The following is a 27,890-nucleotide window of genomic DNA, read 5'->3' as shown; positions in this document are numbered from 1 at the left end:
TGGAGGACCACCAAATTCTTTCTTTTTCCTACCGCACCTAAACACTGCCTATTTTTCCCAAACAACGCGTCTTCCTCTTTCCTTCCTTCAACCTCCTCGTTACAGCTTCGACTCCGAACCTAGTATACGTTCCCTCCGAACCTTAACTTCGGTCCGAACCTTAATTTTGCCCCCCCTGTTCGTTGAAAATTTGGCACACTATTTCGATCACTTTATCGCTCTCCCTCTCTCTTTGAGCTAAAAAAAAGGCCCAAATTTTTAGAACCCTAATATTTTTCATAATTTTCTTACAATTTTAACATCTTCGAGGATCGATTTTTCGAGCTCCATTTCAACGGCTTCTCCTCTCCAATGTGAGTTCACTTTTCCCTTCTTTCTCTCTCTCTAGGAACCCTAATGTATTTTTTTTCACTCTACAAGTCTTTCTTATGTTGTATATATATGTAAGAAGCTGAATCGATGATAGGGATTTGGTATTATAGTGCTGGGCAGTTATGTTTTCTGTATTTCGCTTTAGGGACGGGGATTGCTTGCTGCCGTTTCGGTTTTTTTTTTTGTAGTCTAGGTTAGAAATGCGCGATTTTGCGGAAAATTTGAGTTAAGTGTCTGTTTGTTTGCTGAGAAGATGGAAGGATGCCGGGATCCTCACCGTGGGGGATTGCAAATTTTGAATTGAGTTGAAGTTGTAGTAGTTCTTTTCTTCCTGCTGTATGGAAGATTTCAAGCCTTTTAAAAAAAAGCAAATGTTTTAGTTTTTATTGATAATTTAGTTTCGTGCATTTTTCATTAATGGTGGATTTATGTTTGTACTTCAAGTGTAGTATTCTGCTTCGCTGCTTCTAGAGTGTCTCTTTTTCATTTTGTGTTAGTTGGAGTTCATTGACATTGATATGGTAGCTAATCTTCTGCAGCTAATCAGTAATTTGTGTTTTACTGGGCATTTCTGTTTCACTAGGCAAGGGAAAAATTGTGATGAGCTGATATTAAAATTATGGAATACCACTTTTTTCATTCAAGAAATTGTGATGAAGCATATTTGGTTTTTGTGCCATGCTGCTATTTCATTTGTTTACTGGATATCCTTTTTTTGACTTTTTTATACCTCTTGGCTCACCTTTGCAATACCAAATGAAGAAAGAAAGGTGGAACAAATTTTATGATTGGATAGTTACCTTAACTTGCTTTAATTTTGTTTCCATGAAGAGATGATATGTTGGATTTTATCCATGCAGGATAAGCTGTTAAGGTTGATTTTCAAACTTCACAACTCAAAACCAGGGTGAATGTTTAAATGTATGGAAGAGGTTTGTTTTTAATTATAGTTGGATTTATAGAAGGATTCTTATGATCGTATGTTCCGTAATGGAATTGAAAGTGCGAAGATTTTTAACCTAATTCTTATTCCTTTTAGATAGTAAATTTTCTCCCAAAACTTTAGCTGCTGAAAATTCTTGGCTTGGATTATCTCTATGCCTGGCAACGAAGTTGGAGACAGGATCCATAATTTTCTTGGTCAAGAGGGTTTGCCCCAGGGGCAGCATCATTCGCAAGGCCTTGACACTGCCTGGCCCGGATTAAATAACAATCGGTGGGTTGGAAGCCAGAGACAAGTTGGTGGACCTCTTGTTTCCAGTTTGAAGAATTTTAGTGTACATCAATTAGGTAATACGAAGACTTCTTGATTGTTTAGTTTCTACTCTCTTCTGTTACTACAAATTTGATTTTAGTGCGTGGTTATAACATGCTTTTGAACCACTGTTTAATTGATATTATTATTTTGGCACTAGCTGAATGTGACAGAGGACAGACTGGTCAGTCTTTGAGCCGACAGCATGATCTGAACTTCACTCAGTCAGGTCTGAGGTTTGAAACCGCCAGAAGTCGATCACAAAACCAATCTCCAACTGCAAATGGCTATTTGCTAGGGCATCAGGCTTTCCAGACAAGTCAGAATGAACCAAACTTTTTGGGTGTGGATACTGTATCTAGATGCTTATCACCTCTTGATTCACAGATAGGAAATGGTCCTGACCTTAGTAAGAAAAATTCATTGAGGTTGGAATCTACTGAATCTCCCATGAATTACGACTTTTTTGGGGGGCAACAGCAAATTAGCGCACAGCATTCTGGCATGATCCAGTCTTTACCAAGGCAGCAATCAGGGATGAATGACATGCAGCTATTACAACAAAATGCTATGCTTAAGCAAATGCAAGAATTACAGAGGCAACAACTCCCGAGGCCACAGTTTCAATTACCAGATGCAAGGCAATTGAGCTCTGCAAATCAGGTTTCTTCTACTGTAAAACATGGCTTGGGTAGCCTTTCTCCAGCTCCAATCAATGGCGTTCCTGTCCATGATGCTTCAAATTATTCCTGGCAGCCTGAGCACATGGCACCAAATTGGTTGCAGCATGGTACATCTCCATCCATGCATGTATCCTCTGGTGGATTTACGTTTTCCCCGGAGCGAGGCCAGGCGTCTTTGATGGGTTTGGTTCCTCAACAGGTTGATCAATCATTTTATGGGACTACCAGCAATGCGAGAGGAAACCCTTATCACCATTCTTCTGTCCAAATGGAGAAGCCTTCAATGCAGCAGCTGCCAGCCAGCAGTAATTCTTTTCCAGGTAATCAATATGCTCTGTTTTCAGATCAAGTTGGTTTGCAAGATGGAAGACAGGGTGATCAGGGTAAAAATGTGTTTGGGGCTACGACAGGACAAGGCTTAAATACTGGATTTCGTCCAGAAACCTTGCAGGAAATGACTATCCAGCCAAATAATGCGGTGATGCAGGAGTCTTATGATGGAAGGCAGGAACGTCCTGGTCCATCAGAAATATCCTTGGAAAAGTCAACGGCTCAGGCTGCCCCCTCACAGAGTGTGGCTACGCTAGATGCGACTGAAGAAAAGATTTTGTTTGGATCAGATGACAGTGTGTGGGATATCTTTGGAAAGAGCACCAACATGGGCTCAGTGTTGGATGGTACAGACTCTTTTGGAGCATTGCCTTCTTTGCAAAGTGGAAGTTGGAGTGCACTTATGCAGTCTGCTGTAGCAGAAACATCTAGTAATGATTTAGGGGCACAGGAAGAGTGGAGTGGTTTGGGTGTGCAGAATAGCGAACCTTCAAGTAGGAACATGCCATCACAAATTGTCAATGATGGCAGCAAACATCAGTTGGCTTGGGCCGATAACAACTTGCAGACTGCCTCAACATTGAATTCTAAATCTTTTCCCATGTCTAGTGATGCCAATATCAATCTTGACTTTTTTAGCATCCCTGGAGTTCAGCAATCAGGAGTCCAGATTGCAAATGAACAGACCGGGAAAATACATAATGATTCATCTCAGAAATTTGTTCAACAGTTAACAGAAGAAAGAAACAAATGGTTAGATTGCAGTCCTCTACAAAAACCTGTAGCCGAATGTGTGCAAATCTTTGGAAATGTTGCTCACTCACCCAACATGCAAGTAAGTGCAAAGAGCATTTCGGGCCACCAACAAGACATGGATGTACTTAATCTGCGTGTTCAGCCACATAACAAGCCAAACGGTTGGAGCTTCATTGAGTCTGCGTCACATAGTGGTGAAGCTATATCAAAAAGTCAGGATATTGATTGTGCATTGCAGCCTTCTCAGAATAGTGATCACAGAGGTGCCATGTCTGAGGAGAAAGGTCATGGTTCTTTTCTTGGTTATCCTGTTCCTGATGCAAATAGCGAATGGGGAAATTTGAATTCCGGCTTGGGAAGCCCACAGGTGAACAGGGAAGGTTCTGAGCTGGATAATGTTGCTGCAATAACAGATTCAAGAACCGCAAGGGTCACCGAGGATAGCAGCCAGCAACTTCCGAACAATCATAATCTTAATCTCAGGAGAAGTACTGATTCTAAAGTAAACTCTGGACCAAGCAAGGTTCAAGCAAGATATCTGCAAAATCAGGATATGAACCCTCGAACTTTTGATTCATCTAGAAATGATTGCTTGGACAAGGGAGCATCTGAAGCAAATATATTGGAGAATTCCAATGTCAAAGAAACTTCCAATGACAGTTTTCACCCAAACTTATCCCACCCATGTTCTACTGGTGGCATGAGAGACAATGTCTGGCTGGATGTAAATGATCGACATGGAGGAAAACAGAAGTCATCTGTTCGTATTAGTCATAAACCTTCTGGAATCCGTAAATTTCAGTATCATCCAATGGGGGATCTGGATGTGGAGGTTGAACCTTCATATGGAACTAAAAGTGTTGCACATTCACAGGCAATGTCCCAAAATATTTCGCAAGGATTGAAAGGTCATGACCGAGGATACTTTGGGCCGTCAAAATTTACTGGTCATGCTACTAGAGAGTCTATAGAAACTGAGAAGGTAATTTTCTGTGTTTTTCCGCTTATGTAAATAGTGTGAAATTATCAGCTCGTTTTCTCTCCGTCCTCTGTATCACCACTGAATTTTACTTTATTTTTTAAGAATATCATTAGCCTTTGGAAGGCAATTTTTATTTATTAATTTTCTTCTTCTATACTTAGGGCTGTTTTCCTGACATTCAAGTAGATGAGGTACCTTCCAGAAGCTCAAATCAAGGTTCTGCTTCTGACAGATCTTTTGTTGGTTCTGTGCTGAACAAGACAGCTCCAATGAGGTGGTTGAATATTTGTACTCAACTTTTAGCTTGGTTTGAATTTCTTGCTTTTCTCAAATTTTATTGTTGTGATAGTCTAGCTATAAATAATATTCTTTTTGGTTGTAAAAACTGTGATAGTAAAAACTTATATGTCACCATATATCTGAAATCTGATCTTATTTGGTGATGCTGGCACTTTAGATTTCTTTATTATTATTTTTGTGCTGCTGTCCTTAATTACTTTCTATTGTGCTCTGGGTATTACAAAATTTCGCAGTCAAAATATGCTGGAGCTTCTTCCTAAGACTGATCAGCCAAGGGAACATGGCACTGCTACACGCTTAAGCCCTTCTGAACGCAATCTATCATCTGAAATGCCAGATACAGAAACTTCTGATGGATCAGTAGGCCAGTTTCAGCATAATAGGCCTCCTGCTTCGCAAGGTTTTGGTTTACAACTAGGTCTCCCATCTCAAAGGTTTACCAATCCTGATCGTGCAATGTCATCTCAGAGTTCTCCCCAAAGAGTTAGTTCTCTGAATTCAGTTCTTGGCTCTTCTGAGGTAGGAAGGAAGGGTCATGCATGGTTGGATTCAAGAACTTCTGTTCAGTCCTCAACTCATGGAGAATCCTATGGAGATATTAAGAATAATGTTTTAAGTGGCTCTGATCAAATCAGCAATAAAGCGGCACCATATAATAGCCAGACCAACTTTTCTGCCCGTTTTACCTCTGATTATCATTTGAAAAGTCATCTCCAAAGCCAAAATATTACTAGTGTGGGTAGTCAGGCAACACCAAGTGCATCTATCAATGCACCTTTTGATGGGTTGGGATCTCTGCCCAAGCAGACTGATGACTCTTCTGAGAGAGTTCAAACTAGTCAATTGCAAAGGAAACCAGCACTCCACATACCTAAATCTGCTGTAGATAACGATCGTGCTTCTTCTGAGACTTCTCAGCCAAGTAGTAGCAACCAAATCCGTGCAAGGGATCCAGGCCAGCAGTATCCAGTTTTGGAGGCTCTACCAGCTTACCCACCATCTGCTACCCCTGAATCTCCAAAGCAAGGTTCTTTTACCAAAATGCCTGATGTGTGGACCAGTGTTTCTGCCCCACAACATCCATTAGGAGCACAGTCCTCTTGGGCTTCCCAAAATTTGTTCAAGTACCATCATCAATCGAATATTAACTCTGAAACATCTCTTCCTGGAACAAAGAAGCTAGACGATCAAATTGCTAAGGCAGGAGGGGGCGGTCAATCTGAGTTTCCTGGAGGCCCTGATAAGCCACAGAGCTTTGTCGGAGAAGAGCAACCAGCAAAAGATCAGCACTTATTTCCCGAAAGTGATGCCAGTCAAAATCCTGCAACTATGCCACAAGACATTGATACTCTTGGTCATTCTTTGAGACCAAATAACATTGTAAATCAGAACCATTTATTATTGAATCAGGTGCAGTCAATGAAAGATATAGAGATTGAACCAAGTAATAGGAGTGTCAAAAGATTTAAAGGCCCATGTCTAGACTCTGCTTTGGATACTCAGCCAGTAAGTTCTGAAGGTGCAGAGCAGTTATCTTATGGATCAGATACCATGATGAAAGATGCTCCAGTTAATCGTATCTTAGTTTCTTCTGGAGATCCTAAGATGCTAAGGTTTTCACCAAACACTAGAGACAACTGTGAGGCACAGGTATCTTCTTATGATATGATGGCATATGCTCAGAATGATTCCCAGAATTTCTCCAGTGCTAATAATTCAGCTGCTAATCTCAAGGGTGAACATTCTCAAATAAGTCCCCAGATGGCTCCTTCCTGGTTTGATCGGTATGGCTCGTTTAAAAATGAGCAAATGTCACATCTATATGATGCTCGAAAAACTGCCATGTTGAAGGCCGCAGAAAAAGCACTCATTGTTGATAGACCTTCTGACAGCATGCATGCACTTCATTCAAATGAGCAGGTTAATGCTGCTGCTTATCCTAGCCAGCTGGATAGTGCCTGTAAAAGCTCAAAGCCAATTGTGAGTGAGCTGATCTCCTCTCACTCGCTGCCTCCTGAAATCACAAATCAGGATTTGGTTGTTGTGAGAGGAAGAAAGCGGAAAAGTATGGTATTTGAGCTTCTACCATGGCATAGAGAAGTGAAACAAGTTTCTCAAAGATCTCAGAACATCAGGTGATTGGAATAAATAACCCATTCGCTGCAATTATTTCGGTGGTATAGATTTTACTGACCAAAAGCACTAATGTATTTGCCAATACTGTTACTATGCAAAAATTAGTTGCTCTCTCCTCTCCCTATGGTTATGTTTTTCTTATTTTTGGAATTATATTGAAGTTTTCTGTTGATACAGTGTGGCAGAGGTGGAATGGGTGCATGCAGCAAATCGATTGATTGAGAAGGTTTGTTCAATGTTTAACTGTCTTACTTTGATCATATGTTATTCCTTCTTAGAACTCTGACAGTTCTCAGCTTAAGGACATCGACCTAATCATAGGTTGAAGATGAACCTGAAATGTTTGAAGATTGGCCACCAGGGGTTAGATCAAAAAGAAGGCTTATCTTGACAAGGCAGCTTATGCAGCAACTACTTCTTGCTCCTCCAAGAGTAATTCTTTCTGCAGATGCTAGCAAAAGCTATGAGGCTGTGACATATTTTGTTGCCAGATCAGTCCTGGGAGATGCATGCAGCACAGCATGTATACCTGAAAGTGATACTGCTATTCTTCCTGACAGTGAAAGCACGTAAGAACATCTTATATTGTTTGAAATCCTCAAATCTTGTTTCTACTTGTTTTCATCTGCTGGATCATTGTTGTTATAGTCGATACTATCTTACAAATATATATATATTTTCCTTTCAAATTACTTTTAGCCTCTCTGAAAAGCTTAAGAAGGAGAGAAACCAGTCCACCTTAAAGTATGCCGAAGATTTTGTCATCAAAACGAGGAAGCTGGAGAATGATTTACAGAGGTAAGTCACATCTAGTTCTTCTCACCAATATCTTTTATGCATGATATTTCATTTGTTAGTCTTTTGCAACAACGTTATTAATTATGAAGTTCAATGTTTTGTGGTAAGAACTTCCCCTCACAAACCACCCATTAAATTTGATCATATTGTTGTCATCACAGTGTGCTGCATGTGTTTCCTGGTTATGTTCCTGTAGTACTTTGACCTGAAGGGATAACGTCTTGCTAGTTCAATGGATGAAATTGCTCATAATTATATGCCTTATTTAGAATCATCGGACATGAATTTACCTGTGGGATAAATTTTTGCTTTGATTCGCATCATGTTTTAAGGGTTTACTTAGGCTTCTAATTATTCATGTACTTAATTATATATTCTTTTTGATTTGTCCATCAATTATTTTGCCCTAAGCTACTTTTATGACCATGCCAGTTATCTTCAAATGTTTCCTATTTGTTGTGCAGTCTGGACAAGAGAGCCTCAATCTTGGACTTAAGATTGGAATGTCAGGATCTAGAGAAGATTTCCGTCATCAATCGTTTCGCCAAGTTCCATGGTCGGGGGCAAGCTGACGGCACTGAGACCTCATTGTCCTCTGATGCAATTGCTAGTTCTCACAAATTCTTCTCCCAGAGATACGTAATTGCACTCCCAATGCCCCGTAATCTCCCTGACAGGGTACAATGTCTTTCCCTTTGATCATTACTTGATTGCAGTCCTCTTTTTTTTTTGGCCAATTATCTTCTTATCCCTCGGTGCATCTCTGCTCCAAAATTTAAAAGCAATGGAGGCTCTTAGATCATTGCCTGCCATTGCAGGCCATTTGTATCAATTTCCTGAGAAATATGAGTTTATCATTGAATATACTTGTCTGAAAATCTTGAGAGAAATTGAGGGGTCAACCCCATAATTTTTGGGTAAAATGGGGGAAGAACAAAGCTCAGTCTGAATTATTTTTGAAACAGGTAGCTGAATATTCTTAAGGTAAAAATTAAGTGTATTTATTAAAGCCTTTTGGATGCCTTTCATTCATAAGTAAAGGGTTTCTCTACATATCTCTCATCTTCTCTTTTTATCCTCTCTGAGACTGAAAGGGATTGGAATCAGTTTGAGAATTGCTGATGTTTATAATGTGCCCAAAGCCTTCACAAAGTTCTTTAAATTGAAATAAATCTTGGACTTTATATTGTTATTATCATTGTCGTGGTCATCATCATCATATAGGTTGCTTTAGCTTATGTCTCTGTTGTTGTTGCATGATTTTTGAATTATTGTTGTTATTATTAGGGATAATATAATTTTTGGCCCCTAACTTGGCAACTAGGTCTATTTTGGTACCTAAACTTTGCAACTAGATTCATTTTGGTCATTGAATTTGAAAAATATAAAAGTTCGATACCTGTTCAACAACTGGTTTTTGTCCCAGTTTTCGATTTTTACTGGTTTCGAGCAATTTTGGTTCTTGGTCCAACCAGTCTGATCGACCAATCCAGACTTGTTCCAATCTGGATGGAATTCAGGTCAGGGACCAAAATGGATCTAGTTGTCAAATTTAGGCACCAAAGTGAAAAAAAAAATACAGGTACCAAAGTGGATCTAGTTGCCAAGTTCAAAGGCAAAAAATTATATTATTCCTTATCATTATTATTACTATTGATGAAAGATATTATTGTTTTGTTTGCTTGAAAATAGGAATGAAAATGGAGGACAGATATCTTTATCCATTTCTGTTCCACTCTTGCATGATTGTTGAAATATTATTCTTATTATTTGATGAAATAATCATATAATATAATATAAGATTACCTTCTTTGAATTATAAGATAAGATTTCAGAATAATATTCTCTTCTTTGAATTTCAAAGATGAGCTCAAGTAAAACATATTTACATTCTCATGGAGATGTTAATGAATTACTTTCTCCGGTTTTGCTCTCGCCTACTTCAAAACTTGAACAGAGCACTTGGGAATCTTTTTTCTCTTGCTCTCACCTGCCCCGGAACTTTGTTGGCATTCTTGTTTCTGCTAAATCTTACGGAAATATTGTGCTCTGCATTAAACGGAACTTCAAAAGTATAAAACACCAGAGCACTCTTGTTTCTCGTATAAAAACCAACCTGTTGAATTGCCTACCTGCTTCGATGTCTTGAATTAATAAGGGTGACCATTATTTATAGTTTTAAGGGTTTAGATTGATTTAGATGAATTGTTAAAAGATTTGAACTTATCTACAACATAGAGTTCAAATTAACCTAGTCAGCTGCAGTAGTTTCTAGAAAGAATCGGTGGTTTAAGGTAAGTCAAATTTATCCAAATGATCACTAACCTAGTCAACTACAGTAGTTTCTAGAAAGAATCGGTGGTTTAAAGTAAGTCAAAATTATTACTTTGTATGATATCTTACAGTTTCAGTATCATATCATTAGCTGGGAAATTAAATTACAGTTTTATTGAGCTTGGCGAATATATTTAAAACAAATGGGTTTAATTCACCTATTGTATGAATGTTTTGGCTATAACGTGTTTATTCTTTAATACGTGTAATTTAAAAATGTTCCACTTCAAAACCTCAACCAATCAATAGCTAGAGTATGGAGCAAGACAACTGTCATGATTTCACAGAGTTAGATCTTTTGTCTTGCTATCTGTGCGACTTTAGACGATCCGCTCATTTTAAACTCGCCTAAGTCAACCTAACTACCACAATTGAAGATTTTTTTGAAATTCTTTCAATGTATCAATTTGCATAGCAAAAGCAATTATGTCAAAAGAATCCCCAAAAAGTTAATAGAAAACCACATAAAAGAATGCATGAAAAGTGTTTGAGTAAATGCTTTTAATATACTCTTATTTACAAAAAATAAAGAAACAATGGATGAAAGGAGTGATTTACAAAGTGAGAGGAGACTCTTTATTTATAGTTGAGCTCCTCCAAAACTGACAGTCTAGATTAAGTTACATTGGCGGGCAAGATTAGCCTATCCTTTAAATCATGGGATTCACAAAATATTCAATATCTAATCTAATCTTTACAAGATATGATTCCTATCAATCTTTGAAGATTAGTTCTTATATCTACTAAAATAGCCCATGTTGTCATATCTTTATCATTAGACCACCTGGACTTCAATCGAACAGGCTTCTTCTACAGTTTTTTAAATCGGGCAAGTTCTTGTAGATCAAATGATTCACATCTAAACAATAGACTTTCATTGGATGCATTTGGTGCGATGGTCACGAGCTTTGAATTGCGACCTGTGACACTTAAAACACTTTAACTGGCAAATATCAGTACACTAGAAGTTAGAGCCTATGCTCTCGTATACCAATGAACCAGCTTATTCATCGTTGATATTAATTGATCAGCTTGCCCTCTAAGATTAGCAAACATCAAAAACAGACTCTTGTTGCGAGGGACTAATTTTAAATTTTGAACAATAATTGGGAGAATTTTAGATAAATTTTTTCAACTAAAAAATATTACAAAAAAAAAAACATGAAAAGGTCTTTCATCTTTCTCATTGAACTAGCCAGCGAGTCAATGTTCTAATAGGATTCGAATTCGTGTAGCATTTTAAGCAATTAAACTCTTCGCTTTCTCAAATCCATTATACTTTTACCTATAAAATCATTTGAACTCCTCATGTTTTTCTTCACGTCATTTTCATATCCACAAATATACATATATATGTATACGTATATACATATACTGTGTCACCCTAAAGCTACGCCAATGGTACTGATTCAAAACTATGAGGACCTTCATTGGTCTTTTCTTCATCAAATCTCAAAGAACCGAGTCAAAGAAGATGAACTCGAAAACCCAGTCAAAGAAGATCTTCACAAATGGGATTATTCGATTCCGGTCTCAGAAAATCGAGTCGAAGAAGATCGTGAAGAAGATCACTACGAATTGGATAATCCGATTCCAGTTGGGTTTCAGTTTTTACCTACAAATGAAGAACTTGTTACGGAGTATTTGATCAACAAGATTTTCCATAATCCGTTGCCTTTTTGGGATTTTTCAGAGGTTGAAGAAGCTGCTCTTTATAGTACACATCCAAAGAGCTTAGGTAATTTTTAATAACTTCTACTTTACTTAATAATTGAGAATTTATTGCGTAATAAGTCGGATTACATATTATCTTGAAATATTATATGAATGATGGGTCGGATCATATACATAATATGTTATATAATGAATAATTATATATGAAATGATGATATATTATAAGAATGATATGTCGGATCATATCCCGATAAATTAAATTATAACTACGTGGAATGATATACCGTATTTGTTAATTACAGTTCAATACCACATTAAATTCAAACTTTAGAAATGTCCTCAATTCTTTACTCTAAATTGTTGCCTTTATTATTAGTTTTATCATTGAATGTCTTTAACTTTATTTTTTTCTAAATTTTCTTTGCAGTAGATTTCGCTAACGGAGAGAAAAAATGGTATTTTTATATTCACAAGGACAAGAACTTTTCGAATAATACAATTCGAAAAGTTGAAGATAATTTAGGATCTTGGAGTTTAAAATGGTACGAAGAAATACAAGACACGAAGGGAAGTAAAATTGCATTTAACAATCATTTTGTTTTTTTTTCGAAACGTCGTAAAAAAACACATTGGAAAATGGATGAACTTCAATTACGTCCAGAATGGTACAAAGATTTCAATCTTGAGGTACATTCTGAAAATAATTATGAAATACTCAGTTGGTTCTTTTATACATTTGGCAACATATATTTGTTGTTTTTTATTTTAGAATTGAATTTATAATAGATTAATGTCTTTTATTTTAAAAATATTTACTCTCTTTTTCTGTTTTTTCCCCTCAAACGTCATTTCGCTTAACTTTTATATATTTAAGATTTTATTACTCTGATAAATAAAGTTTTTTTTGAAAAAAAATAAATGCATTTTTATTATAAAATATTGAATAACATGGAGGATGTGAGTTCGGAGTAATTATGAGTAATTCTAGGCATTATATAAAAAGAATATAGGTAAACTATCAAAATTGTCGCTTTTGTCTATAAGTTACATTTTAGTCACTTAGTTTGAAATATTACATTTTCGTAATTTATGTTAGCATGTTATAACATTTTAGTTATTGGGCTGTTAATTATAGTTAATAGTGTAACGGTAAGCTGACATGGCATGTTAAATCATCATTTCAAACAAAATTTTGGACGTGTCATGTCAGCTTACTATAATTACTATTTAGGCCCTCTAAAATGAAAAATTACTATTTAGGCCTTTCAATTTTTTAAATTTAAAATTAGTAAAAAATTACACTTTGGCCCCTTAAAATTATAAAAATTCGATTTAATCCTTTAAAATTTATAAATATATAGATTATAAAAAATTAAAATTTCATTCGGTCCCCCTAAAAAATTGTTTTGGCTTCGCCCCTGTATAAAACATATGATCAGATTGTAAAAGAACAAAAAATTACTACATTGTATCACTTTTATAATTAAACTTGCAGAATTTGAAATTTTCGCTATAATTTTCCGAATAACATTTCTATTTTTTTTTCTCATTATTTGCAGGAAGAATGGGCTTTGGGGATACTTAAAAGAGGGACAGAATATCATTAGTTTATAAAATTCCACTTGTATAGTTTCGGTTTTGGTTCCCTCTCTTGTCTGACAAGTTGTTTTATTATTATTATGTAAATTGACTTCCCAGGAAGTCGAAAATATATTCGGAAAATTATAACAATTATGTAAATTGAGTATTAGCTCAATTGGTATGGACATTATTTTCAATGCAAAAATATATAGCAGCGTCAAGTACGCTGAAGTACATTATCCGTTGGAGAAAAGCTATTAGTAGTTCTAAGTAAATTGATTTAATAATCAACTTAAGCTACTGTTAAAAAAGTAATATCAGAGGTAGAAGTTAACAGCTGTGGTGGTGGAAGATGACAACCGAAATCGAGAAAGTGAGTGAGTAAGAGGATGTATCGACAAAGCAATGAAGTTACTGGGGTCATAAGTGTAAAGGTAAAGCAGGGCAAACTACATACTTGGTCATCTACTTTTCATAAGTTTTTATTTTGGTCATTTGTACAAATTTTTACACGAGTTGTAGAGATAAATTTCAAGTCTTTCTCTGTAACATGTAAAAACTCAAGTTTTTCTTAGAAGAAACTCATTCTAAAAGAGAAAAATAAAGGAAATTAAAAAGATAAAATAAATTTTCTTAAAAATAAAAAATAAAAGAAATTAAAAAGATAAAATGATTTTTCTCTGTAAAATCCAAGTAATTTGTTATTTTTTTGTAAAATTAAGGCAATTAAAAAATAAATTGATTTTTCCCTATGAAACCCCAAATTCTTGCTAAAAAATCCCATGTTTTTCCTGGAAAAAGAACCAAATTGTTTATAAAAAAAGGAAAAATAAAATTAATTTTAAAAAGCTAAAATGAGTAACCAAAGTGAAAACTAATTAAAGTTGGGTGATTAAAATAAGTGTAGAATAACATTGAATTAAAGACGATTGATCAAAATGAAAGCTTATTAAAGTTGGGTGACTAAAATGAAACGAGTGACCAAAATGAAAGCTTATTAAAGTTGGGGGACTAAAATAAAAATAATTGTTAATGACAGTGCCCAATTTGCAAATTTTTCATTTTCAGCCAAATTTGCTATTAGTTCCCCTACGTTGTGTAAATTGTGTATTTAATCCATGTATTTTAATTTTGTCAAATTTAGTCTTTATGTTTTTTTAATTTTGAAATTTAAGTCTTGAACCAAACTGTGGCAGTTGAATCCATTTGTTTAAGTCTTACTATTAGTCCTCTACAACGTGTAAAGTTGTAGATTTAGTTCATATTCTTCAGCTGAATTCTTCTTCTTCTTTTTTTTGAATAATCAATTGGATCATTCTTAATTCCTTTTCTTTTTAAAATTTGAAATTTTAATCTTGATGCAAACGACAATAGTTAAATTTATTAATTAGATTTTTTTATTACTAACATGTGAAAATAACAAGTTGATGTGACATTACACATGTGATAATTAGAAACTTTAACAAGTATCGTTTGATCAGAATTAGAAAAAATTGAAAAGTACAATGATTAAAAATAACTAAATTAACATCATATATGTTTAATTGATATTTTTAAAAAAAGGTCTAAGTGAGGTGTGTTTAAATGAAGGGTAAACTAACGGTAAATTGACGTGACACATTAAATCATCATTTCAAACAAAAATTTTAGGTTAAATTATACAATTGGTCCCTATATTTTTTTCGTTTTGAGCAAAAAATTTTCTTTTACGTTGAAAGAGATAGAGAAGGGAGGAAAATAGAAGGAGAATCAGAAGAAAATGAAAAAAAAAGGAAAGTTAAAAGAATATAAAATAAAAAAAATTACTTAAAACGAAAAAATATAGAGACAAATTGTATAATTTAACCTAATTTTTTGTTTGAAATGATGATTTAACGTGCCACGTCAGCTTACCGTTACACCTTTAATGGCAATTAACGATTCAATGACTAAAATGTTATAATACGTTAACGTAAGTGACTAAAACATAATATTTAAAATATAAGTGACTAAAATGTAAATTAAGGGAAACAAAAGTGACTATTTTGTAGTTTACCCTTAAATGAATTACTCTATATAAGTCTACCAAGAAAGCTAAAAGTTTAATTGGATTACTATATATAGATTCTAACCAATTACAGTTTCATAGAATTTGTTCCACGAAAAACACAAATACATAAATTACACTCAGAAGTTGTTGCATGAAAAACACAAATTCCAACCAATATACTGTATAAATTACAGTTAGAAGTTGTTGCATGAAAAACACAAATACCACCATCGACACACTACGTAAATCTAAACTCTTTCCTACCGAAAAGCAAGCGAATCAAAGTTGTAATAGGATTCCTTTTTCTTTTTCTTCATCTATAAAACCACTTGAACCCGCCAAAGCCTTTTACGACCTACAGCTACAATGGCAATGGTGGAAGTTGAAAAAAACTACGAAGATGTTCATCAAAATTGGGGTCATCGAATTCCGGTTGAAGAAGATTATTATTACAATTGGCATAATCAACCTCCGGTGGGGTTTCGATTTTTGCCGACGCCTGACGAATTGGTGAAGCAGTATTTGATAAAGAAGGTGTTGGGTAATCCGTTGCCTGTTTCGGATTTTCTAGAGGTTGAAGAAGCTGAATTTTACACCACGCCTCCAATGAGTTGTGGTACTTTTCAATAACATTGATTTTACGTAATAGTATTTACGTAATTATATCATTAATTATTTCAATTTTTTATTTTTAGCATAAAAAATACATGCATCTATCATGGTATATTCCTCAATTATTTATTATTATAATTGAAAATATTTATTTTATTTTTTCTTTGTAGTTCATTTTTGTAGCGGAGAAAGCGAATGTTATTTTTTCATTCACAAGGACAACAACATTCCGAATAATCCTATTTGGTATGTTGGAAATAATGCAGGGTCTTGGAAATTAAGAAAGACAAGAGAGATATTCGACACAATGGGAAATAAAATAGCTTTTAAGTTTTATTTTGTGTATTATTCAAAACTCGGCAAAACACATTGGAGAATAGATGAATTTCGATTACCTGCTAAATTTTACAAAGATTTCAAAGTTAACGTACGTATGATAATGTGCTTCAATACATTGAAATCTACATACTCCTCCACTGGGGTAATTTTTTTTTCACTACATTGTATCATTTTTATAATTTAGCTTTCGGAATTTAAAATTTTCACTATAATTTTCTGAATAAATATAACTATTTTTTAAAATATTATTTGCATTTTGCAGGATGAATGGGCTATGGGGAGACTTATAAGAGGAAGAGAATATTTTTAGTTTATAAAATTCCACTTTTATTTCAGTTTCATTTATTGGGTTCAAGTATGTTCCTCTTGCATTATTTTTTTCCCCATCAATCAATAAATGAGATTTTATCAATTTGTTATTTGTTAAAAAAGTATATTTGTCGGATGCTTTTTTAATTAATATTTTAATAATAAATATTATAATTTATAAATATTCAAGAATAAAAATTAATACAAATAATATAAAATGAATATGGTAAGAGTTCTATATTATTTCTTTCATTGGAAAAAGCCCATTAAAGTTGACTGCATGGGCCGGGTCGGATTCGGGTCGGTTCAACTAAAAATCTAGGCTTGTTTATTAGGCCTAAGCTTGGCCCGGCCCGGATAATGAGCCTAAAATTTTGCCAAAGCCTGATCCAGATAAAAATGTTAAAATTTTAGTTTGACTGGGCCCACTCATATTAATTTTTATATTAATTTTATATAATTTTAAAATATATATAATACATCAAAAATACTAAAAACATCAAAATAAATATTTCCCAACAAATTGAAAATAAATTTTAAAATATATGTATACTTAAATAACACTAAATAGATGCAACTTAATAAGCAAATGCCTCTAAAATAATAACAAAATTAACAAATGTCTTTAAAATAATAACAAAATTAACAATAAAATAATTTTTATACAATGTCCAAACAATAACAACAAAATAGTAGCAACATAATAGTAAAATAGTAGCAAAATAGGGAGAAAACAATAAGAAAATAATATTAAAAAACGAAAAGAAAAACAGATTTTTTTTGTCTTTTACTGAATTCAGGCCGGGCCGAACCCGAGCCAAAATGCCATACTTAAGGCCTGACCTGTTTTTTAAATGGGCATTATTTTTTTAAACTTATATTTCTGCCCAAACCCTCCCAGATTTCGAGTGAACCTTTGAGCTGGGCCGGTGGCCCGACCCATGAACAAGTCTAATTTATTCTTATTATAGTTAATTTTTAATTAATTGTTGAGTTAATTATTCAATTTAGTAGTTATAATGATATGCTTTAGTAAGAACTATTGATACATCTATAACTTAAAAAACATATGCCTCTTGAAATCATGTAAGTTCATATTCAATATTTTTATTTGCTTATTTCATTTTTCATGGGTATAACATTGGCCCATAAGCATTATTTTTTAGATGTCACATAATATATTTTATGAAAGTTATTTCATGTTGTCATAAGAAAACTATAATTAATGTATGCTCGAGTTTTGTTATGTTAATGAAAATGTCACAGGTCGTGAATCAAAGTCCTTGTGATCATTACGCACGAAATGTTACGTGAGGTCAACTGATCAAATGTGACTTATTTAATCCATTTGAATCGGCCCGATTCGTAGAACAAATGTAATTCGATATGTATCGTCAGTTGTAAATTTTCAAAGTAATAAAATACTTTTGAGAGAATTTTCATTTTTCAAAGAGTAATACTGACTTAGGTGGATTTGAACTAAAAAAATTGCCTAAGGTGATGCGATTTACTAAACTAAAGTTCTAACCCCGTAGCAAAATATGATACTAATATTTTAAGGACTAAATTAAAACATTTAGAAATTCAGAGACTACTCCAAAATCTAAACCATGATATTTTAATTCAAATAATTAACAACCTTGCTAATGAGTCATTAAGTAAATCGTATATATGAGTCTCATCTTATATAAATGTTATATTCTCTTCATATTAAAAAATAGTTATATTAAAAAGTATAGGGTTAAATTATATCAGATTCAAGTATAAGATTAAATTCTAAATTTGAGCATAATAAAAGGACCAAAATTAGAATTTGACCATTCCTCAAACCAACTCCAAAACTTAAAACCCTAATTTTATTATAAACACTCAGATCACTCAAACTTCATTTCTCGCAAGCAGCTTCCGCGGCAGGGAAAATAATAATGGAGGCAGCGAGAACTGTAAAGGACGTTTCTCCCCACGAGTTCGTGAAGGCCTACGCCGCCCACCTCAAGCGCTCCGGCAAGGTTTGCTTTTAGAAACCCTTAAAAAAATGGAGGCTTGCTTGTAGATTTGAACGCTTTTTTGTTAAACTGTTTTTAGGGTTTTTGCCTTCGGTTTAGTTTAATTTTGCATTTTGTTGCTAATGTTTACTTGAGTATGGGAAATCTTCAGAAAAAAATGCTGTTATTCGTATTGTTTCGTCTCCAGTTGATTGTTACTTTGCTGCTTCATTTCGGATCAATGGTGAATTTGTTTTTTCAAAGAATACATTATTTGAATAATAAATTGTTTGATTTACATATTTATGTGAAACTCTTTGCATATTTTTAGTTGCTATTCGTTGTTCTTTTGTTGTTGTTTTGCTTTTTTGCTCTTCAGCTAGCTTTGATGAAAAATTAGGACAGCTACAAAAAAATTGAGGCCTTAATTGGGTTCTTAATTTGTTTTTATGGTACCATGGGTTTTTTTTGCAGATTATTTGCTGTTTAAATAATGCTTTATGAATGAATCTGATTGGGATAATATAATTTTTGGCTACTTGGCAACTAAGTCCACTTTGGTATTATATTTTTTTTTCCACTTTGATACTTGAACAGGGTAACTAGATTCATTTTAGTCCCTGAACTTGGATTTTGTCAAGATTTGATGATGTGATCAGTTTTCTTGGAACTGGATTGGTTGGTTGGACAGCCTGGACCATATACCGGTCTGAACAAAGGGGTTGAACCAATTGAATCAGAAATTGCTTGAAACCGGTAAAAATCTAGTTGCCAAGTTCAGGGATAAAAAATTATATATCCCAATCTGATTCATTAGCTTGATTAAGGATTCTGCGCTTTGATGTGTGTTATCGTGTGCACTGCTGAAATTTCAATAAAAGTAATGCATTGAATGTAAAATGCTTTCTTAAATTAGTAATTGAATAATACTTAATCAGTGTCCTGTGGCAGTAGGTAAGCAAACCTTTTATTATATGCCTAATTTTTCTTGATGTTTAAAGAATAAAGTAATAAGGGGTTTAGGTCAATGTATGGCTTTTTGTTCCTTATGTTTGCTTTTCTCCTGCTTTTGAACAGATTGAGCTTCCTCCATGGACCGATATTGTCAAGGGTGGTAAATTGAAGGAGCTTCCACCGTATGACCCTGATTGGTACTATATAAGAGCTGGTATGTAGATATCTCACTCTCGAATCCTTTTTCCACTTGTTATTTTTTATTATGTTTGTTTAGGCACCTATCAGAGAGTGCTACTAATGCACCATATGCATCTATAACTTCTCATAAAATCCGTACTACGTTACTTTGTAGCTTCCATGGCAAGGAAAATCTACTTGAGGGGAGGTCTTGGTGTTGGTGCCTTCAGGAGGATATATGGAGGAGCCAAGAGGAACGGTAGCCACCCACGCCATTTCTGCAAGAGCAGTGGGTCTATTGCTCGTCATATTCTCCAGCAATTGCAGAATGTGTACATCGTCGATCTTGATACTAAAGGGTGAGTCCCCCCTTTTATATGACTCTCGGCTTTTGTAAATTCTTTTTTTCTATTAGCTTTAATACTTTGGTGGCATCAAAGCTAATTGGTTTAGTACGCTATGAATATTTCATGAGGAGGCAATTCGGCTAGGATTGTTAGAATCTAGCAAAACTAGCTCGAAAGGATTCAAATATAACGATTTTCATTTTTTTCATTTGGAAAAAACATTTGATATAACAATGCTAGATTTCCTTTTTTTTTCTATTAATCATTTTGGGTCTTAAACTCGTATCTCGAAAAAATTTAAGAACTAAATTGCAGAAGTTATTTATTTAGAGCCTGTATTAATTATATTGGTAAAAGTATTATGAAAGCTCCTGTTCTAGGAGTCAAATTGCATTTTGTCCCCTTTAGTAAAAAAATGAGCAAATTAGTCCTTGTATGTTAGGTCAAAGAGCAAACTGGTCCTTTTTATTAAAAATTTCATTCATTTCTTTTGTTAAAAATTGACGTGATTAACAGAATAATCACAATTACATGTGGCGTATCAAGTGTACCTCGTGCTGACGTATAGGATCTAGTTTTTAATAGTAGAAATGGATGGAAGTTTTAACAGAAAAGATCAATTTACTCTTTGATCTAATCTAATGTACAGAGATTAATTTTCCCAATTTTTAGTAGTGGGGTAAAATGTAATCAAATTCCTAGTACAAAGGCCTCCATGATATTTTTACCTAACTATATTGCATATTATCAATGTTATCTAGATTTATATATCCAATACATATTCATATATGCATGGAACGCTTTGAATCTATGAAAAAACTTAGAAATGAAAAAAATTGAGTATCCTCAAAGTTCTTTATTTTTATGGTGGGATAGGATGCTTGGTTAGCAACTCATCTCGAGTTGGTGTAACATAGTTGTCAACATTCTTCAATCCGTTAAAACACTACTAAAATTGTATGCTTGTGTATCAGTGGTAGGAAAATCACATCGAATGGCCAACGGGATCTCGATCAAGTTGCTGGAAGGATTGCAGTTGCCCTCTGAGAAATTTCATTATATGGATTGAGTTAAGAAAAATTAGTTTGTTTGCAAGATAACTGTTTTATGAGATGGTGTTCAAATCAAATTCTCTTTGTGTCCATGTCTGGTATCTTCCTTTCTATATCTAGAATTTTTGTTTTCAAGTTCATTATGGTTTTTTTGTTGACTATGACCTTAAAAGTTTTGAAACTTGTTTTTAGAAAAATTTACTAGTGAAATGATCCCGAGAAAAAAAATTGGATCATGTTTGTCTTCTACATATTTGTATTCAACATTCATCCTTGTTTAGGTAAGTTTATATTTGATTAGATTAGGATAAAAGTAGTGTGAAGGTCCTTGTACCTAGAGAAATTGGATTGCATTTTGTCGCTTTCGTTTTGAAGTCCACATGACATATGTGTATTTCTTATTTTTTTTTATATTTTTTAAATAAAAGGGGTAAAATGTGATCTGAACTTTAGTATAAAGGTTCTTAGTGATACTATTTTACCCGTACGAGATATGATTACATAATGTTTTGAAATTTATATTTGTGTTTTTATGTATAAATAAATAAATAAATATATTGTCGGAAGCCACTTTTTATTGCTTTATGTATTAAAATTTCATTATATTATCATCAATCTAATATTAAAAGTCTGCAAGTTTTTTATATTTCATATAAATTAAAAATTGCTAATTTTATAAGCGAAAAAATGTGCTAAATAACCATTGTTATCATAAAACAACCTCGAGGTTTCACTCGATTTTTGAGGTAAATCTGCCCACTCATTTCGAAATATTTACAAAAGTATATTTAATATACATAATAAGTTTTTACTTTAAATAATTAAATAAATATTGTTTTAATTTTAAACTAAAAAATTTTATTTGTTTCAAAATAAAAATAAAATAAATTTATTTACTTCAAAATTGATAATTAAATTAAATTTGGGATTGGGTTAAGTCGGAGTCGAATTTTGTGGATTTTTTTATCAAAAATTAGGATCAGAGTGGATTGATCAAATTTTAGGTTGAAGCCGGGGCAGGTAAAAGTTTACAAGATTTTTTTCAAAAAAAAATTAATTAAATGAGACATTTCATAATATTTTAATTCATTTGTGAGTTAGTCTAATAATGATCCATATATTAACTACAGTTATGGCTAATAAATATTTAAGTTATTATAATGTTTTGAGTTAATAAAAAGTTATTTGAATTAGTAAATAATACAATAAACTTATTTTTTATTTTATAAGTTACAATTTATATATGTGAATGCCCAAACTAGGCTTAACATTTTTCTTTTAAATCATATTATTTTGTTCACCCACTTAGTGGGTGTGTTATGGTACAATAGTATAAATCTCTCTCAAAACATATATTAAAAATTAAAAATATTTTCTTAAAACATGGTTTTTAACACAAAATACGGTGAACGAGTTGGCCATAGGAACTCACCTATATATCAACAGAAAACGTCAAAAAAATTCCCACCTCAGAGCAACGCGGTTTTTCGTCTGCACCAAAAACAATAGCACACCATTTGAAGACTGTTCAAAGCTTTGTTAACTCATCTGTTTAATCTCCTTCCTTTCCTTTTTTCCCTTCTCCATAGTTTCTTTCCCGGTTAAATTCTCTGGGAAAATAGTGGGAAAGAGAAGGAATATTTTTTAGGAAAAAAAGATGGGATGTTGTCAAAGTAAAGGCGCTGATTCCAAAGCTAATAGGATTGCTCGGTGGCGATCAACTGGCATTGTTGCTTTACGTGATGCCAAATTGAAGGCAAGCCATTTACCTCTCTTGGGTGCTTTTTTGTTTTTTTGATCCGTTTATATGTAATTCGAGTATTTCGAGGAAGTCGATAGATATTTTAGATGATTATGATTTCTGGGTTTATCTTAAATTTATTTGATTCGATGTTATTTTAGAGCTTTTAAGAGTGTTTTTATTGCTTATTATTAGACCAATTCTGCACCGCAATCCCATGTGTGCGTGTGTGTGTGTTTTGGGGTCTTTATACAGTAAGTTTTCCATGAATTTTTGTTATTTAAATGTGTAATTAAGTATTTTATCATTTAATTTTGTTTGCTAATAGTTATTATGAATTGCAAATTAAAGATGCTTTGTTCCTGGAGAATTGAAGGCATGAATTTACATTTAGTCAACTAGGTCAGAATTGGTATTGTGTTTTAGTCATTAATTTATTTTTGATTAATTGTTGTTTTGCTTTTTAGCTTTTTTTTTTAAAACACCTTTCTATGAGCAAAAAACTATAAAAATCAAGTAGCCAAAGCTAGGGTTGAGAACTGTAGTGTTTGGTTCAGTTTTTATTGTATTTGGTCCATTTCTAATTGGTGTTCGGTTTATGGTTCCTTGGTCCTAAGATGAAAAGCTGTCATTATTCACATTGAACTGAATTTTTTTATTTAATTTTGTATAATATGTTATTTTTATTCCTGTTTTAGAGAAAAGAAAACCTTTAAAATATTATATAAATGATTTTTTTTAAGAAAAAAATTAAAACCCAATGAATAAACAATTGAATTCAGTTTGGGTTGGTTCAGTTTTCAAAAGAAACCAAAATATGGCACATTGACCATAAATTTTTCTCGTAACCAAACCGAACCGTTGCCATTCCTATCCAAAATGGCAATCAAAGAAAGCCTTAATCTAACATGTTGGCCTTTTGTGTGGGGATCTATTACAATTAGATAGATGCAGGGTTCATGCTAATTGGTTATTCAAATGTTATGCCGTATTGGATGAAAACACATGGTTGTTCTTCTATTGGGGGATTCTTGCATTTGTTCAATTGTGTGTCTGCTGATGTGCGCTTTGACTTGAACAGACATTTCCCGATGAAGTTCTTGAGCTGGATAGATCTGTGCGTACTCTTGATTTAACGCACAATAAATTAGGTTCGGCCTGTCCCAACTTAAGAATTTCCTTTAAGGAGAAAAAAAGAATCTTAAACTGGCTTAGTGAATTCTTAGGTTTATTAATTAATTTTATCTTTCCGTGCAGTTGAAATTCCTGTGGATATCAGCAAATTAGTCAACATGCAGCGTCTGGTAAGACTTACGTGCAAGTACTGTTAGCAATATTTACAGCTTCTTTTGACACGTACATGTTGAATAATGCTGTTTTCTTGTTGAATTACTGTTTCCGTGTTCGTAACTTTTTGCGACACTGAGTGTGCTGTTATAATCAGCAAATGCATTTGATTAAATTATTTTATCAAACATGAATATTTGTCTGTCCTCATTAGCATATTCACTTATTGCGATGGATGAAGAGATTTTATTTAAAGCTTAGCTACCTTTTAACGTATCTCTTTCTCTTTTTTCCCCATCCAGATTTTAGCCACTAATCTTATCGAGCGACTACCAATTAATATCGGGAAGCTTCAGTCTCTGAAAGTTATGATACTTGATGGGAATCAAATTACTTCCTTACCTGATGAATGTAATATCCTTTTCTAAATAAGTAAGAAAAATCTAATATGTACCCATTTCTTTGCCTCCATTGTTTGCGGATTTGCTTTCGTGGCAATGTCTGCAAACTTCATGGGGTAAATGTACTGTCTCACTGCCTTCTAACTGCATTCTTCTGTCCAGTGGGCCAGCTGGTAAGACTTGAGAAGTTATCGATCTCTGGAAATATGTTAATGTCCTTGCCCGAGACTATTGGCAGCTTGCGCAATGTAAGTGACCCTACTTATATAATAATGAACCTTGTAGAACTGTTCTTGATTCTTGGTTTCACAAAGATTTGCATCTTTGCCTGGTTTAAGCTTCCGTAATAATCTCGAGATCAGCCAAGTTAATCTTATTTTGATTTTTACGATTATTATATGGTAATTTGTTAATGAAGAAAAAGAATGCTAAGAGGTATTAGACATTTGATAAAGCACTAAGTAAACCTACAATAAATGAGTGGGGTATGCCATATGTTTAGAATGTTTCAAATAGTTCATGGATCTAATTTACGTTGTTTTGTACTGCAGTTGTCATTACTTAATGTGTCTAACAACAAGTTAAAGTATCTTCCTGAATCAGTTGGGAGCTGCTTTTCTTTGGAAGAGCTGCAAGCGAATGGTATGTTTATGCATGCATATTTAGCAGTTATCACTTCTCTACTAAAATTGCTTGCCCGCTTTTAAAGCTCATTTGTTAAATAATTGTTTTTCAAATATGTGTTAGACATTGTTTTTCTACTTTCATGTATTTCTATCATATTTCTAAAACTTAAGGATTTATGACTTTGTGTAAATTTGCAGATAATCTTATCGAAGAACTTCCTGCATCTGTTTGCAATCTTGTTCACTTAAAGTCACTTTGTTTAAACAATAACAAAGTCAGCCAGGTATTTAATACACTGTTCGCATCATTTCTAACTTCTTCCTGCTGCATAACACTAGTAGTTTTTTCGAATTTCTTTTGCTCTTTGCATAAGTCGTGCTGGTTACCTAAGTTGTTCGGCCTTGTGTGTGAATGTCAAATATGAGTATGTACCCGACATAAGTATGATCAGATTTTTCTAGATTTCTCCATGTATTTGGAGGATCCTTGGAAGTTGTACCCCTGTATCCTTGTATTAGACACAAGTTTTGGACATGGGCACTTCAAGAAAAATGAGGAGTCGGGGAAACATCAGCTGATGTCTTACAAGAAATATGGCAATGTTTCTCAATTGTGTTTTGTCTAAATCAGGAAGCTTTCAAAGATATCCTTTAAGGTTTTGGTAGAGGCCTTATGGTACAATTGAAAATTAATGCTGAAATGGATAAAATGCGAATATTTGAGAAGATTAGGTTTGAAAAGCTTGGTTTGAATACTTGTTGCTGATCATGTAGGTTCATGCAATGACGTGGCCAATACTGGCATGTGTCAGACACGGATATGTTCAATTTTTAGGTTTTTCAATGTATTTGGAGAGTTATATCCTTTATACCTATGTCCAGAAATGTGTACTTTAAGAAAAATGAAGAGTCCAGACAGCATAGTTCTTAACATAAAGAATGTATACTTTCCTTTAAATAATTGAATCATACGGAAAAAATATAATTATAAAATCAAGCAGGTGTATCTTATGTGGAGAGCTAGATTTCAGCTGTGCATTGGCTGCAGAGGACCTGGGTTGCTGATTGCTCCAACTCTTTATATATTCTTTAGATATCCGTACCCGTGACATGTTTGACAAAATTTTGGATATGGATATAGGGATTGAGCTTCCAAGGACCCGCTAAATACATGGAAAAACCTAGAAAAATTGAATATTCTCATACTTAACACTAACATCTTAGTCCAAGTACCATAGCACGGAACTCCCTATGTGAATGCAGCTTATACAAATATGTACATAGCAACTCATGCAGATTCGCTTTACTGAGTGGAAAAAGAATCTGAATGTTAAGCTCTGTGATTTTTGTTATATACATTGTTTGAGGACAGTGTTCTGTAGTTCATTTTCGATTTATACACCGATATCTCTTGGTTGACAGATTCCTCCTAATTTATTGAAAGACTGCAAAGCTCTTCAGAATATCTCTCTGCACGGCAATCCTATTTCAATGGATCAGTTTCAGCAAGTAAGTATCTCCATGATTCACTTCCAGATATGGTTCAAGTAATCCAGAAAATAAAAATCACTAAAGCTTCATGTGTTTTAATTAACTGAAAAAATACATATTCAGATGGAAGGGTTCCAAGAATTCGAAGCAAGAAGGAAGAAGAAGTTTGACAAGCAAATTGACTCTAATGTGATGATTGGTTCGAATGGCCTTGATGAGGGTGTCGATCTATAAACTCTGCTGCATTTCTAGTTCCGGTAAGTTTGAGTCTTACAGCATTAAGTTTATTGCACATAGACACTGAAGTTATTGGATAAAACAGCTTAAATGATGTTATGTCAGTACTATTCTATGAGGTATTCGAGTCTTGATGATGTATCACTTAAATTAGTGATTTATTTTTAGACCTTTTGATATTTAAGACTAGAGATACTCGAACCGGAAAAATGGTAAAATCAGCTGTTGCTGTTCTTATACATAATGCCGATACATACGACATAGAGCTTATTGGCTGCAGAAAGTACTTGCGCTGAAACAAATTGATAGTTTATAGATGAAGTAGGATGCATGCAGGCTAAACCATGTCCTCCTAGGGTTGGCAAAGTAACCCGAATTTATCGGCTTTTATCCTGACCTGATCATTAAGGGACAGTTTTTTTTCCTTAAATTGGGTTTAGGAGCAGGTAGGTGGATCATTTTTAGGTTTGGTCAGGACAGTTTTAGATAAAATCCGTCCCACCTTATCCCAAAGATCCATACATCTTTTTAGCGAATCGGTAGTGTAAGAACAAAGTTTACAATTAGGTACATTAACTCAACGGAAATGAAAGTTCATGTACCCGAGTATGAATATCATTTTTAGGTGTCGAATTGTTAAAAAGTGTACCGTTAGAGGCCAATTTACATGTTTTCCCGAATTAGGAACTCCATATATTGTCTTGTATATTCCCCTTTTTTTTATATTAAAATCAACCTTTTCTTTTTCCCATTTGAACAGAGGGGACAATGGTTTCAAATCTTGAGCAGCAACAGATACCAAAGAGTGTGGATTGGGACAGATCATGTTGATAATTTACTAGTTTTTTTTCTCTTAAAAAATAAAATGTATATTTGCAAAATTGGGGTTGGATTTTATTTGTAAATAATTGATATTTAGCTTTCGTTTTTATTTATAGTTTTTACCATAATGCATGTAATTTGCAGAGACTTGTATATCGTTAAAAGGATGGTTTCGCTTTTGAAATATTTTTATAGTGAATTACAACTTGAAATCCTAGTGATTAGGTACAATGATTAATTTCAATCCCTAGATTTTAAAATCATTTGCATTTTGGGT

The 27,890-nt window shown here is 33.7% G+C and overlaps 5 protein-coding genes across 12 annotated transcripts; all 5 read left to right on the top strand.

Annotated features, from left to right (window-relative positions):
* The first annotated feature begins 94 nt into the window (after positions 1 to 94).
* LOC121221061 (uncharacterized) lies at positions 95 to 8,665 on the top strand. Of its 4 annotated transcripts, none has more exons than XM_041101471.1 (10): positions 95 to 353; positions 1,233 to 1,304; positions 1,412 to 1,662; positions 1,788 to 4,378; positions 4,540 to 4,652; positions 4,912 to 6,813; positions 6,992 to 7,040; positions 7,136 to 7,383; positions 7,514 to 7,612; positions 8,077 to 8,665. In XM_041101471.1, the coding sequence occupies exons 3-10, from the start codon at positions 1,470 to 1,472 to the stop codon at positions 8,309 to 8,311; spliced, it is 5,430 nt and encodes a 1,809-aa protein (XP_040957405.1). In that variant the 5' UTR covers positions 95 to 353; positions 1,233 to 1,304; positions 1,412 to 1,469; the 3' UTR covers positions 8,312 to 8,665. The 4 variants fall into 4 exon arrangements, with proteins under 4 accessions (XP_040957405.1, XP_040957408.1, XP_040957407.1 ...); XM_041101473.1 differs by having other exon boundaries at positions 119 to 353; positions 1,233 to 1,293; positions 1,416 to 1,662; XM_041101472.1 differs by having other exon boundaries at positions 119 to 353; positions 1,233 to 1,293.
* A 138-nt stretch (positions 8,666 to 8,803) lies between these two features.
* Positions 8,804 to 13,594, top strand: LOC121221062 (protein CUP-SHAPED COTYLEDON 3). Of its 2 annotated transcripts, none has more exons than XM_041101477.1 (3): positions 8,804 to 11,684; positions 12,051 to 12,307; positions 13,180 to 13,594. In XM_041101477.1, the coding sequence occupies exons 1-3, from the start codon at positions 11,255 to 11,257 to the stop codon at positions 13,225 to 13,227; spliced, it is 735 nt and encodes a 244-aa protein (XP_040957411.1). In that variant the 5' UTR covers positions 8,804 to 11,254; the 3' UTR covers positions 13,228 to 13,594. The 2 variants fall into 2 exon arrangements, with proteins under 2 accessions (XP_040957411.1, XP_040957409.1); XM_041101475.1 differs by having other exon boundaries at positions 12,048 to 12,307.
* Positions 13,595 to 15,524: 1,930 nt separating this feature from the next.
* LOC121221060 (NAC domain-containing protein 2) lies at positions 15,525 to 16,597 on the top strand. 4 transcript variants are annotated; one of them, XM_041101468.1, is made up of 3 exons: positions 15,525 to 15,846; positions 16,109 to 16,323; positions 16,444 to 16,597. In XM_041101468.1, exons 1-3 carry the CDS (start codon positions 15,597 to 15,599, stop codon positions 16,489 to 16,491), a joined length of 513 nt encoding a protein of 170 aa, XP_040957402.1. In that variant the 5' UTR covers positions 15,525 to 15,596; the 3' UTR covers positions 16,492 to 16,597. The 4 variants fall into 4 exon arrangements, with proteins under 4 accessions (XP_040957402.1, XP_040957401.1, XP_040957404.1 ...); XM_041101467.1 differs by having other exon boundaries at positions 15,528 to 15,846; positions 16,013 to 16,323; XM_041101469.1 differs by lacking the exon at positions 16,109 to 16,323 and adding an exon at positions 16,013 to 16,088 and having other exon boundaries at positions 15,539 to 15,846.
* A 1,708-nt stretch (positions 16,598 to 18,305) lies between these two features.
* LOC107931372 (40S ribosomal protein S19-3) lies at positions 18,306 to 21,257 on the top strand. Its single transcript, XM_016863249.2, has 4 exons — positions 18,306 to 18,499; positions 19,553 to 19,643; positions 19,785 to 19,968; positions 20,931 to 21,257. The coding sequence occupies exons 1-4, from the start codon at positions 18,416 to 18,418 to the stop codon at positions 21,001 to 21,003; spliced, it is 432 nt and encodes a 143-aa protein (XP_016718738.1). The 5' UTR covers positions 18,306 to 18,415; the 3' UTR covers positions 21,004 to 21,257.
* Positions 21,258 to 22,435: 1,178 nt separating this feature from the next.
* Positions 22,436 to 27,842, top strand: LOC107931496 (plant intracellular Ras-group-related LRR protein 7). Its single transcript, XM_016863400.2, has 10 exons — positions 22,436 to 22,764; positions 23,831 to 23,900; positions 24,007 to 24,053; positions 24,339 to 24,447; positions 24,600 to 24,685; positions 24,989 to 25,079; positions 25,262 to 25,347; positions 26,486 to 26,572; positions 26,678 to 26,811; positions 27,552 to 27,842. The coding sequence occupies exons 1-9, from the start codon at positions 22,666 to 22,668 to the stop codon at positions 26,786 to 26,788; spliced, it is 786 nt and encodes a 261-aa protein (XP_016718889.1). The 5' UTR covers positions 22,436 to 22,665; the 3' UTR covers positions 26,789 to 26,811; positions 27,552 to 27,842.
* The last annotated feature ends 48 nt before the right edge of the window (positions 27,843 to 27,890 follow it).

This window comes from Gossypium hirsutum, chromosome D09, assembly GCF_007990345.1.
Source record: "Gossypium hirsutum isolate 1008001.06 chromosome D09, Gossypium_hirsutum_v2.1, whole genome shotgun sequence".
Lineage (NCBI taxonomy): Eukaryota > Viridiplantae > Streptophyta > Magnoliopsida > Malvales > Malvaceae > Gossypium > Gossypium hirsutum.
Note: the sequence above shows the minus strand (reverse complement) of the source record. Positions and strands in the feature narration are given on the sequence as shown.